General features: G+C 40.1%; 2 protein-coding genes across 2 annotated transcripts; both read left to right on the top strand.

Moving 5' to 3' along the window:
- The first annotated feature begins 63 nt into the window (after positions 1-63).
- lsm10 (LSM10, U7 small nuclear RNA associated) lies at positions 64-2,554 on the top strand. Its single transcript, XM_034125474.1, has 2 exons — positions 64-306; positions 1,285-2,554. Exon 2 carries the CDS (start codon positions 1,323-1,325, stop codon positions 1,743-1,745), a length of 423 nt encoding a protein of 140 aa, XP_033981365.1. The 5' UTR covers positions 64-306; positions 1,285-1,322; the 3' UTR covers positions 1,746-2,554.
- Positions 2,555-4,784: 2,230 nt separating this feature from the next.
- eva1bb (eva-1 homolog Bb (C. elegans)) lies at positions 4,785-12,291 on the top strand. The gene is made up of 3 exons (XM_034125447.1): positions 4,785-5,240; positions 9,344-9,484; positions 10,800-12,291. Exons 2-3 carry the CDS (start codon positions 9,418-9,420, stop codon positions 11,228-11,230), a joined length of 498 nt encoding a protein of 165 aa, XP_033981338.1. The 5' UTR covers positions 4,785-5,240; positions 9,344-9,417; the 3' UTR covers positions 11,231-12,291.
- The last annotated feature ends 930 nt before the right edge of the window (positions 12,292-13,221 follow it).

Here is a 13,221-nt window from a genome sequence, read left to right as displayed (position 1 = left end):
CAACTATTTTGGCATTCTTAATTTGTTTGAATAGATGTATTTAAATATATCGGGGAGTATTATCAATATACAATGATATAACGTGTTTACAGAGTCATAGTTACAGTTTGGTTTATGGAGCAGAGGTTTGATTTAAAGCCGCCTGCAGGGGGCGATGTTGTTTTATGTTGACGCACATCTGCGACGTAAATTGAAACGTCATCACGCTGCGCTTCCTGCTTTGGACATGTTGCGGGGAAATCTCAACTTGTTTTCATGTTTGTTAACGGGGGTTTTTCGCGTGAAATAAGGATTTAACAAGTCCAGGTAAATCTAACAAACATAAACTCGTATTATAATATATAAAATGTACTCTGAGGAAGCTCTGTCGCACTTGTTCAGGTCGCTGCTAACACTAGTTAATTCTCACATTTCAATTATTTTTCTGTCAATAAATGTGTCTTCCTATATTGAGTAGAGACCATTAAATTGAGGTATATGTTTTATAGTGATATGTGGTATTAAGATAGTTTTCTAATAATTCATATTTTCCAAAAAGGCTGGTTTTTAGCCAGTAAATAGTGTATCAATAACGACAGTGCATGTGTTTAGAGCTATGACAATTTCTGCCATTTGTTTGGAAACCTAATTTAACACATGTATTCATTTCATATTTAAGAGTAATAATATCTTACCTTTTTTCTGTCCTGAAGCCCCACAATAAGCCTCTTTGTGTTCCAGTTATTGTGCATGTCTGCTGATTGACTCTTAATCAGTGCTTTATTAAATGCAGGTGTGTTGTTAAGTTTGTGGCTACACGTGACAAAGACAGTGCTAGCATCAATTCTATCAAAGTGGTTAATTTAGGAGAATAAAATATTAATTTTAACGTCTAACTTTCCAATTCCTGGCCTGTATTCTAATGTATATGTATTAATACTTAACAGAAAGTCTACAAGTGGAGGCTGTATCCAAGCTTTAGTTGGAAAAAGTAGGAGTAGGAAAAATACAACTGCAGTTTTTCAGCTCTAAAAATAAAATAAATGTTCACATTTGTTCCAAATTTCCCAGTGTTTGGTTATCTTCACTTAAGAAGACACTTTTTTTTATTTCATTAGTTTTCAGGATCAGTTGTATGAGTTATCTGTAGAGCATGGTAAAGTGGTTTAGTTTTCAGTGACAGCAACAGTGACACCTAAAAAATCATACATACTGTAGCAAACGGCAATAGAACATGTTACTTAATAATATGCAATTCACAGTTTTACAACTAATTTGTTTGTCTAATCTTCTTCTTGTCTGTAGGTGTCCCTGGCCTCTGCAGATCCTCTTCTTCAGCGTCCATGGAGTCAGAGAGGAGTGACTCCCCACCCTCGGGCTCGGGCTCGGCACCTGTAGCTGAAGTCTTCAACTCCATCAGGGAGCGCTCCATCGCAGAGAACAGCATGGTGGTCCTGCTGCAGGGCCTGCAGGGCGAGGTGACCACGGTGGAGCTGAGGAACGAGAGCTCGGCGCGGGGCCGCGTAGTCAACGTGGACGCCTTCATGAACGTGCGTCTGGATGATGTGACGTACAAAGACAGACGGGGTAAATCCAGCCAGCTGCAGGACATGTTTATCACAGGCAGGAACATCCGCTACGTCCATATCCCAGACCACGTGGACATAATGAAGACCATCGAGGGCCATCTGGCCAAGATCCACCGCGTGCGCAACTTTGGCAGTAAGGGAGGAGGCAGAAAAGAGTACGCCAAGAAAGCAAAATAACTCTTTTTCTTTTTCAAAGAAGGACCAACACTTTTGAGTTACGCAAGACTATTTCAAATACTTGGAGGCAACATGCAACAACAACAATAATGTTAAGACAAGTATCACAATCCAGCAGTTATCCACCTGAAGATGAAATAAATGATTGCAGGGACAAGAGCAAGAAATAAATCAGTTTCGGTTTTGGATTATTTTACTTTCTTTCTTCTAAAACCTTGTTTGAGATGTCCCTCTTTGTTTGAGCTGCTCACACTTAATGAGCATACTAAAGGCCGCCACCTGTAATGATGGGTTTGATACAGGCTGAACAATCTGTCAGTATATCATGAATGATACTGGATTTATTTTTCGAGGACTGCAACCATGATAGATAATTTGTTTTGCTTTTTCTACAAAATGTCAAAAACTGTGAAAGTGATTGTTATAATTATCCTGAGCCCAGTGACGTCTTCTAATATCCTGTTATATCCAAACAACACACACACATATTCAGTTTACACTGACAGGAAAGCTTTGACAAGATTCTTTTGGGGTATTTTTGCTTTTAAAAATGACTTCAACATTTCAAGTTGTAGATGAATTTTCTTTAAATGGATTGATCAATGGAATAAGATGATGATTGCGCCTCTTAACACAACATATGTATTTTTATGAACCACTGGATTAGCTAATGAGTTGAATATTATCTCTGTGTTGGGACTTGGGGTTGTAACTGACACAAATGGTTTTATTTACAGTATTTTGAAAAAGTAAGAACATTTTCGCAGCACAGACAGAAATAATGAATAAAGATGCTTGTGATGAACTCATTTGCCCATGCCAAAGTTTTCTCTATTTCAGCACATGACTCGTTCATTAAAATTAAATTGAAATGTTTTCATAATTACTTTGCACACAAGTGAGACTACCAAATCCAGTTGATGAAAATACAATAAATATGACAGAAAAGTTTACAAAGCCAAAGGCTAAACAACAGACCTCCTTTCATTTTTGGAAAAACATCAAACCATGCAAAACATTTAGAAAAATTAAACAGTCGAATAAAAAACAAATACATGTAAAATAGGGTTTCACATCTCTACACCACAATTGTATAGTGAGTTAGTTTTGCTGTGTGTTGATTGAGAAGGGATTTTTGCATTAGTTGCTACTTCATGAACAAAATGTGGTTTTGAGCAGAAAAACAACTATTTGGCTAATTGTGTGATGTAGATGTATTGCTGTTTTTAGATGATAATGAAAACCTAACTTTAAACACTTGTTAGCGTTTTGCTCCTGAGCCCCACAGAGCCCATCTGTCTGGCTGTGAAGAGACTTAATAACTGCCCACATGCACGAAAACATTAGTCACCATCAATGCCAGTCTGGTGGAGGGAAAAACAAGCAGGCATGTTTCCAGAGCCTCCGCCTCACAAACATGCTGCCGGCACCAGGGAGCTGTCACTCACTGTGAGCCGGGATGCCATTCTGTGTTCAGCCAATGGAAACGTGCAGAGCGGAGTGAAAGGAAGAGAGTGTTTCACTTTGGAAACTGTTGTCCCAGTGTTCTCCCGATGCACAAATACGATTGGGAATTTGAGGAATTTGCAAAGGGGTATGTTATTCCTTACACTGTCAGGAAGAGGACAGGCCTGACATAACACAGGCAGCTGGGGCAGATAACCCTGCACTTGTAGATAGATGGGATTGGCAAGCAAACTACATTATATTAAGAAATGTACACACAGGAATGTCCCTCAGCGGTTGGATCATTGTTTTAGCTGTGGCCTCTGTGTGTTTTTTAGGGACATATTTTTCCCTGAATGCTTTAAGAACTGACATTGGGAGCATGTGAATGACAACAGCCCACATAATGACTGCTTACTGCTCTGCTAAAAACACGACCGAGTGCCACATCAACACTCACTAAACTCAGAATAGCACTTTACTGAGGCGCAACCGCACAAACAATTCTTTAACAAGACGTAGCCGAGTGTCACTGACTGCAACGGTGGTCAAAGAAGTACTCAAGTAAAATGTCCAATACAGCAAGGAAAAAATACTCCGGGTTACTACGGGTTTTACATGTTACAGTATTTCTTCACTGCTACTTTTACTCAAGAAAGACGGGTATTTCTTCCACTACTTCCTGTTCTTTTTGTAACATTAGCATTCAATGGAAATGGTCCTTTCAAAATGGTGCCTTTGTTCAGTACAGGAGTAAATGTACTTAAAGGAAAAATTCCCAACCTTTGATGTGGATGTCCAATCACTGTGGTAAATGATGTCAATTGAAGCAATACATTCCTCAATGGGTGCTATACTGACTGAGACAGTTGAGTCTCCTGCTGCAAAATCTGTTTTCATCTTGGATCCAGAGCTTTCATACAACATGACAGAGACATAGTTGGAAGAGGAAGAGCAAACTGCCTCCTGGATTTCTAGTCTCTGCATCCACACGTATTCTTCTTGCTTGTATTGCAAACTAGTCACATTTCTAAATGCAAAAATGGCATAACAAAATAGACATGGATACATTTGACAGTGTTTTGGCTGACTGATATTCAGCCGCAGTCATTCAAGCCAGAGTGTACGGTCGAGGTGAGGCCTCTGGGTGTCAAAAGCTCATGCGCAATGCATCCTGGTTCATAGGCACTGCCGGTTTCTCAAGCATAAGTACTCAGCTTCAGTAAACCACGCACAAAGGAATGTATTGCTTATATTGCCAAAATGAACCATTAACACTGACTGGACATCTACATAAGAAAGGTCTAACTTTCCCCTTGTATTACTTTCCAGCAGCTGCACGTGCTGGCTCCACTGTGTGCTTAGTAAACTCAGTTAAAGACACAAACTGCACTGCTGAGGTCTTTCTCCCCCCCCTCCCTTGACGCTTAGATTAAAATACAAAGAGCTCAATTAATCCACAAACCCCTCAAGGCACCGCGGCCCTGTGCCCATGTCAGCCGATTCCTGCAGCTATTTCCTGTCCCACCCTCCTGGCTTAACAGTGAACAGACCTCACTGTGGTGCGTTCGTGGCCAGCAGAGGAAAGATCACCTCCCTCTGGTCAGTGTGTGGCTCAAATCTGCACAGAGGCAGAACAACTCCAGTAAAAAGGTTATTTTCTATAAAAGTGAGGACTCTAGTGGTTTATCTGCTTTTGGTGGATTTTATTTTACAGACAGATGCCATTGGCACATACTTGTGTTTCACTTATCTTTCAGGAAGAGGAAACACCTCCTTCTCAACACATGTGAGGAGTGTTTCTGGCTGGTCCTCCTCCAAAGGATGGCAGGGAGTGGATCATAGTGGAGGGCTGCTCCCTGTGAAGCAGCTACATCAGCTTCTGTCACAAACACTGAGTGACCAACATCCTCTCACTGCTCCATCCAAATGATGGGATTGTATCTACATGTTGGCTGACACACCAGGTCAACATTGGATCTAAGTTCTTTCTTTTTCCATTGGAATCTTGTGTTCAAGTCAAGCAGACAGCTTCCATCCAGGACCAAGGTGAGTGATAACTTCAGATGTTTATCTTTTAATCTTAAAATACTTAAAATGTAGGCCTATGTACAAATCCAATTATTATTGCTCATTCTGTCTCAGATTTTTCAAAAAGTTCCCAAATATACTGCAGTGACTTTGCTTTCAGGCAATAAACAAGGCAACACACTAGTTTATTAGTAGGGCCTGCACCATGTTCTTTACAATACCACAGACCATAAAACATTTATAGGTCCAGTAGCTACAAAGAAGAAAAAACCCATCTTTTTTTATGCATTTAAATACTTTTTTAAAGACCCTTTCATTCACTTTCTACTGTGCTAATGAAAGTTTGACTGTCTGAGACAGTAGACTCTTTGTGGACTACTGTAAAACAACAATTCTCATATTCAATGGTTTCAGATTTCATCTTTTGACTTAAATAGGATTATCTAAGCAGGAAGTGTGGGAGGGTTGAATGGGAGTGCATTTTATAGGGTTACATAAACAGCTTCAGCTGCCGGGCTTTGCATGTGAAGTTATTGGACTTGTCTGGAAATCTTAGGTGTTAAATCTGTCTGCCCGAGACTGCGGCTGCTGTGTAAAATTGACATTTGTCTCCCTCTGGTATTTGTGCTTCAAGCTCGGGCAGACTACACCACAAACTGTCCGCTTCATGCAGTGAAGGAAGCTCTGTAGAGCTCCATATAAAAACACATGTATTTGAGTGTAAATTTGCCAACAGAGAAGAGTTTGACAGTGCTACGAGGGCATAGGCTGCTAATCTTTTTTTTAAATAATAATCTGCTTTCTTAAAACAAGAGGAACATAATCTACAGGTGCAGTCAGATTACATTATATGTTACTTGTTAGACGCTTTTATCCAAAGCGACTTACATACTCAATACTGTGGACAATCCCCACAGGAGCAATTTGGGGTGAAGTGTCTTACCCAGGGACACAACGACATGCAGACTGCAGTGGGGTTTGAACCTGTGCTCCCTTGATCCCAACACCAAAGCGCCAAACCACTGCGCCACAGCCTCCCAGATCCTTTCAAACTCTTTCCAAAATAAATCAACTTGTTGTTTCCAGAAAAGAGAGTCGGCGCTTAAAATATATAGGCTACAAGTCTATGCACTGAAATCAAGGAAATCAAAACTTAATTTTAGAACCAGACCAGGTGATTCAGATTTGAATATGAATATTCCTTCGCCACTAGCAGACTGTTCCACTTTTCCTAGCGAGATTAAGATGGGAAATCAATACCATTTCGAGATCTAAGTCTACAGCCAGTAGCTAGTTAGCCTAGCTTAGCATAAAGAATAAAAAGAGGGGGATACAGCTAGCCTGGCCCCTTCCAAAGGCAGCACAAACCTCCTAAAGATCACTGATTAACATCCCTTTATCTTGTTTGCTTAATCAGTACAAACCAAAGCGTAAAGACAACATTTTGCTGATTCGCTTTTTGCTGATATATTTGTTGGTCCATTGCCTGGCACGACATATTTGAGCACATAACTCCTTAACTGTTTTCAAAATAAACAAACGAGATAGAAAGTTTAGTCGGTGAGCTCGCAGGTGGTTTAGTTTCTTCTGTAAAGATAGCTGTTTTCCAGAAGTTATGCTTAAGCTAAGCTAACAGGGTGCTAACTCCTGTAGCTCAAATTACAGAAAATCGGACTTGATAAGAAGATTATATCTGCAGTGTGACAAATGTTTGATCAACAGTCTGGTCGGTGGGCATGTAGAAGTGCTGGGTGTAAAGGCCAGAAAACAATGTTTGACTTTGCACAAGCGGAAACTTAATTGCCCACTTAAGTTGTTAAGGTCTGGGGGCCACAAATTGAGGGTGCAGATGGAGTCATGCTTCTTCTGTCTGGGAGTTAAATGGCAAACAGAGGGCAGCGCTGGTTGAGACCCACCGGTTCCCATGAGTCAGCGGCCAACATAGAGACCACGGATGTAATTGCACTCCTTAAAAAAATTCAAAAGAAAGCCTTTGAGAGTGCGCAGGGACTGCCAAGAGTCACCGGGATAAAGATCAGGGCGGGAGAGCCCCCCGAGTGGCAGCGATTGCAGCAGGGCATGATTTTGTTTTCTCCCCGGAGAGAAAGCACCAGAAAGAAAAACATTCGGCTCCCACGCACATTGTTGTTTTAATGACAGGGAATGTGAGGGGGTGGGAATATCAGTCATCGTGTTTACATCAATCTTTACGTTTTCTGTGGGACCATCTGTGACATTTAACCTCAAATAAATCTCAATGTCTATCCCTCTCAAATGATTGATCATTGAAAAGGAAAAGAAAGAAAAAACATTTAAGTATTTTTTTGTGTATAACTGTTTTTACTATAATTTAAATTGCAGTTAATGCATTTTCTGTTAGATACATTCTTTTTTTTATAAGTAGGAGACTTTAGTATTAGGGCATTTAAAGTTAGGAAACTTGGAATCCTATTAACATTTTGGATTTTAACAAACAATAAAATGCAACAGGTGTTAGCTTTCGCATGTAGCCCATTGTTTATTTTCAGTTTTACCCCTCAAAGGGAAAATGGCACTACTAATCTGAGGAACCAAAGCTATGTTACAGTTTCTAGCCAGCAGCTTGGCTCCAGGAATGGCAATGGTCAATACTACTAATGGAGACAACTACCCTATTTCCTGTAGCCAAGGAGGGAATGGGCCTTCACTGACAAAATATCACTCAAAAAGACACGCAGCAACCAGGAAGAAACTCAACTGATAACAAAGAAACTCAAAGTGACTACGGAAAAACTCAAAATTCCAACAAAGACAATGAAAACAACTGCACCACAAAGAGAAAAAAGTAAACTACAAAGAGACAAAACATTCTTCCAAAGTCACTCAAAATTACTGCAAAGATATTTTTAAACAATTACAAAGCAACATAAGGAGACATTTCATTACTATAAAAAGACAATGAAAATTACTACAATGCAACTCAACAACTCAAAATGAACAAAAAAAGACATAATAGCATGAAGCGCCTTACCAACTATACAGACTTTGTGTCTTGCTCTCTGGTAGGAGAGCTGGTGGAGCATTTTGCATGTCTGAAGGCACATTCTGTCATAACCTACACATCCGTGTGAAGACACCATACTTTCAATAGGTCCAGTAGGTATAGCTGCTAGTGTATAGCATGCTAACATGCTAACAAGTTTAACTCAGATGTTTGACCTAACATTACACCTCCATACAATCAACTGAAAGCATTGTCATCATGATGGTTCTTGCTGGTGGTGTAGGCCTACAATAAATCAACATACTTAACCTTTAAATGCCAACAGGAAACAGACAATACGTATCTAACTGTGAGTTTAAAATGCCACTACTATTTAAATCTCACAAATAGACATTGAGATTTATTTTACATATTTTCTTTGTTTTTCTTTGTTGTCTTAGATGTCCTTTGGGCTGTTTCACCACCATCCACAATTAGTTTTAATTGTGTGCAGCTGTGGGCAGCTCCTCTGCTTCCTTTTTGCATTGCATTGTTGGAAAATAGTGGAACACAACAAAATAAGCATATTTGTATACAAGTTGATTTGTATGTGCTGTCAGTGTGAACACTCTCCAAAACCCTACTACTTTTGGATACTGTATTTGATTATCCACTCCATAATTATAGATACTTTGGAGAATAAATGCATTAAAAGTGCCTCAGCATAATTAGAAAAAGAGACCAGACATATCAGAATAAATGCAAAATAAACCAGAACAATCACATGTTTTTTTTTGCGATAACATGTTGTTAATAGCTGGGAGTATCCAAGTCATGTGACTTGTTTTCTGTGGGAAAAAAAGGACAAAAAAAACATGTGCTCGACTCCGGAAAAGAGCCTCCTCAGGCACTGATGTCATAAATATAAACATCCCCATCAGACACAGAGGGCCTCATGTTTCTGTGCTCACCGCAGGCTGAGTGTAAAACACTTACGAGGAACACAATGTCCTCTCTGCTGACCTCTAACCTCTGCTGTAGATCACAGAGGTAATGAGAGGGGAAAGCCTTTAAATGAGCTCAGGCTTCCTTAATGGGTTTAAAAGCGACATCATTTTATAATGTGATAAATACTCACTGTCTCCTTTTCCTGTGCCAGGGTCTGTGGTAGGTGTTGGAGTTCAGTGTGTAACAGGAAGTCCTGATGAAGATTTGAAGCCTCTGTGAAGCAGGATGGAGCCCATTAAGACAGACATGGAGCTGCTCAGCAACAGCATGGCCACCTACGCTCACATCAAAGGTAAAACATGTCCCTGTGGTTCTCAACCCAGGGTTCGAGGCTCAATCAATGTGTCATGGCATGAATCTTTGGGGTCATTTGAAATATACAGGAAAAAATAACGTAATTGTGCCAGTATTTTTAGAATATAGTTTCCAATATTTCTATGACCTTTTTGATGCAGTTGGAAAACGGAAGTGGAAATGGCTGCTTGTAATCGGGAATATTTCTGGAATATATACTGTTATTAACAATTTGAACAGCTTATATTTGTATTTTTGGAAAAAGGGCAAAAACATGATTTTGTGCATGTAAAAGTATTCAATTTGCATAACACCAAACACACCTACAGTATCACCAAAGAGATCAAAATCAAGATCTTTGTGATTATAACGTTGGGGCTCACTATTTTAAAGGTCACCTATTATGCAAAATCCACTTTTCATTTATTGTATAGATGAGCATGTGTCCCCTCTGTGTAAAGAGATTCTGAAAGTTTCAGGAGAAAAGATTCCCTCACTTTTTGTCCTGATCCATTTATATAAAAACCTGTCTGAAAATGAGCTGATCAGATTTTGGCCACTTTATGATGTCATAACGATTAGCCAATCACCAACCAAGGTAACCCCCCCCCACACCTTATCACCTGAATCTCCTCCTAGAGCACCATTAGGCGCGTTCACACCAAGTACTTTGCCGTATTTAGTGCCGGCACTCAGTGCCCCGGCACTTATTACCCCAGGGCACTTAGTACAGATCGCGTTCACACCGGAGTACTTTTCCCTGAGGGAAGATAACGCAAATGAGCCGCTGACGTCACTTCGTCTTCTTCTACTTTGGGTTTACTGGCAGGCCGCAAACAACTTCACGGCGTATATTGCCACCCGGAGTCCCCGGAGTTGGGGCACTTTTTTCCCCCAGGAAAGTACCATCTCTCAGCAGGCACTAAAAATGGGGCTAAAAGTTCCCGAGATTAAGTGCTCTTTTTGGTGTGAACGCGACATAAGGGGTACTAACGGAACTAAACGTGAAAAGTACGGTGAAAAGTACTCCGGTGTGAACGCGGCTATTGTGTTCTTTTTAACCAAATATCTCTCAGAGGGGCGTGGGGAGTGGCTCCTTATTTTCATCTGAAGTAACAGACAGAGAATCAGTACTTTTGAAACAGGGCTGAAACAGAGGGGTTTATGGGATGCTACAATGATCTGTTTGGTATTTGGAGCCAAACACTTCAGAGACATGTTTGTATATATCTGAGACCTATAATATATTGATGAAAAACAGTATAATAGGGGACCTTTAATAAATGCTCTTGTGTTCCTCTCTTCTCTCACAGCCAATCCGGAGAGCTTCGCCCTGTACTTCATGATGGGCGTGTGTCTGGGCCTCCTCATGGCGCTGTGCCTCCTGGTGTCCGCCATCGCCTGCAGGACCCGCCGCCACCGCAGGGCTCCCCCCTCCCCAGAGAGGAGGAAGCTGAAGGACTCCAGCGCGGAGGAAGATGAGGACGAGGAGGATGAGGAGGGGGGCGTTGATGAGGAAGATGAGGAGGCGACGCAGATCCCTAAAGTGACCCTGGGGCCCCTGGGTGACGGCAGCTCTAACGGGACTCTGAGGAGCGTCAACGTGTTTGCGTCCGCCGAGGAGCTGGAGAAGGCGCGCCGTCTGGAGGAGAGGGAGCGAATCGTCAGGGAGATCTGGAGGAACGGACAGCCGGACATCCTGGTCACGGGGACGGGGACCATCGGACGGGTGCACTACCACTAACACACACTTTGACTGTGATATGCTCCCTGACTGCAGAAGGCAGAAGAGACTTTTGGATCTGTGTGGCGGGCCATGTTCAAAATGAAAATAAGAGACTGTGTAAAATGGCAGGGGTGGTGAACCTTATATTTGCCCTCCGCAGGGTCATTATTGGTGGAACACTCCTATTCATTGACAAAACATTGATATCTTGTCACAAGAGTCAATATTTTAAATTTTAACTGAACTTCTAATGTGAACCACAAATGTAAATATTAATATAACGTACTAAGATACAGAGACAGGACTGTTGTATTCTGCTTAAGTGAAACAATTTCAAGTTAAAAAATACAAAATAAGGACAACAACAAGAAAAGAAAAGAAAAATAGCCTAACTCTTTTCTGCCCTAAAAACATTCGTACAATCCCTAATTAAATAAGATATTATGAAAAAATGAAATAATCATATGAATAAATACAGTAAATAAATGCACTAAAGTCATGATGTCATTCAAAATCCAATACTTTATTTTAAAATGCAGCTCAATGTTATGAAATGTAATTTCATCTATGGCCTTTTTGAGAAAAAAATAAGAACTTTTCTTTAATTAAAAAATTGCTGGAATAAAATAACAATTCCAATCAATTGATTTATCAAATAAGGTGATATAATGTTGGAGCTGAGTTTCATTGCAAAAGCTGAATTACTTCACTATTTTAAAAAGGGTTATATATTGTCTCTTTTTATTCACATGATTAGTATAAGTCTCATTCTGTAATTTAATATTGAAAACATATTTTCTCCATATATTTTGTATTATATCGCCTGTGACAACAGATGTAGTTTGCAGCATATTTGGCTTCATCTGTATTCTACCATGTCTTTGCAATGTGAATAATTAAAAGTTGAACCACTTTTACAATCAACAAAAGCACATATGTATCAATAGATGTAGCAATGTCCATCTGTGATTATTTGAAAGTCAATCATACATTCAATTGCTTTTTGGGCGATTGTAAGAAAAAGTAAACACTCAAGATTATTGGTTTTGTCTCCTAGTAAATTGAATATGTTTATCTTTTTTTGTCTGTGCTAATTGATGTTCTAATTGTTTTTGACAAATCCAAAATGCATTTTTAATTCCTAAATAGTTTGATTAGCCTGACTTACAATCCAAAAACCTAAATATATTGACTTAAATCAAAGATAATAACTTAAATAATGAATCACTTAAGACTATTTTTCAATAATAAACATTTTAGCAATTTGAACACATTAAGTGATATGGTACATTTGAAAGACCACCATTTCTTATTCTTATAAGACATTTTCAATCTAGAAGACAGTAATTAATTGCAGCCCTGGTGTAAAGTGCTTCGGGCAAATGTTAGCAGAGGATCTTCCCACAGAAAGAGACCCTGCAGTCTTTTTCCCAGCCTTTAATTTGACTTGTGTCTCTGACCCCATCACTTCCTGTGTTCCCATTTTCCACAATTCCCACCACCCTTCCCCCCCCACCCCCTCCTCCCAGCGTCAGCTACAACACTGCAGCTCTCTCTGTGAACACGACTATGAAAGAGCCATTCACCTCAGCCGTACTGTAGATATTACCAATGCACAGCGATGCCCCCCCCCCCCCCTCAGAAGAAGAGTCTATTTTCTGTTGGCTGAAATGTTCCTCCACGGCCTCTGAAAAGGCAGCAGTGTGTGTCAAGTGTCGGTAAGTAGCACTGAATGAAAAAAATGTATGATTTCCAGAGGGACATTTTTTTCAATACTAACTAAAAAGGAGACACAACTGATGGTGCCTGATGGTGTGATCAACCTGGGACACATGGCTTATTCACACTTGTTTAGGCCCCTCCTACTTGTTTGTTGTTCCACTTTGAAGAGATTTGCTCATTAGCTGATATGTTTCAAACACCACTGCATTAAACAAGACCCTGTCACAGGCTGAAAGCAGAGGTGGTATCAAGATATTTAACTGTAAGTAATAGTCTTGAAGACTTAT

This window comes from Trematomus bernacchii, unplaced genomic scaffold (assembly GCF_902827165.1).
Source record: "Trematomus bernacchii unplaced genomic scaffold, fTreBer1.1, whole genome shotgun sequence".
NCBI classification, from domain to species: domain Eukaryota; kingdom Metazoa; phylum Chordata; class Actinopteri; order Perciformes; family Nototheniidae; genus Trematomus; species Trematomus bernacchii.
This window is presented reverse-complemented; position numbering and strand designations above follow the sequence as displayed.

Coding starts and splice junctions, on each gene's coding strand:
- lsm10 (XM_034125474.1), top strand. CDS start 1,323: ATGGAGTCAGAGAGGAGTGACTCCCCACCCTCGGGCTCGGGCTCGGCA.
- eva1bb (XM_034125447.1), top strand. CDS start 9,418: ATGGAGCCCATTAAGACAGACATGGAGCTGCTCAGCAACAGCATGGCC. Junction 9,485..10,799: donor CACCTACGCTCACATCAAAG/GTAAAACATGTC, acceptor CTTCTCTCACAG/CCAATCCGGAGAGCTTCGCC.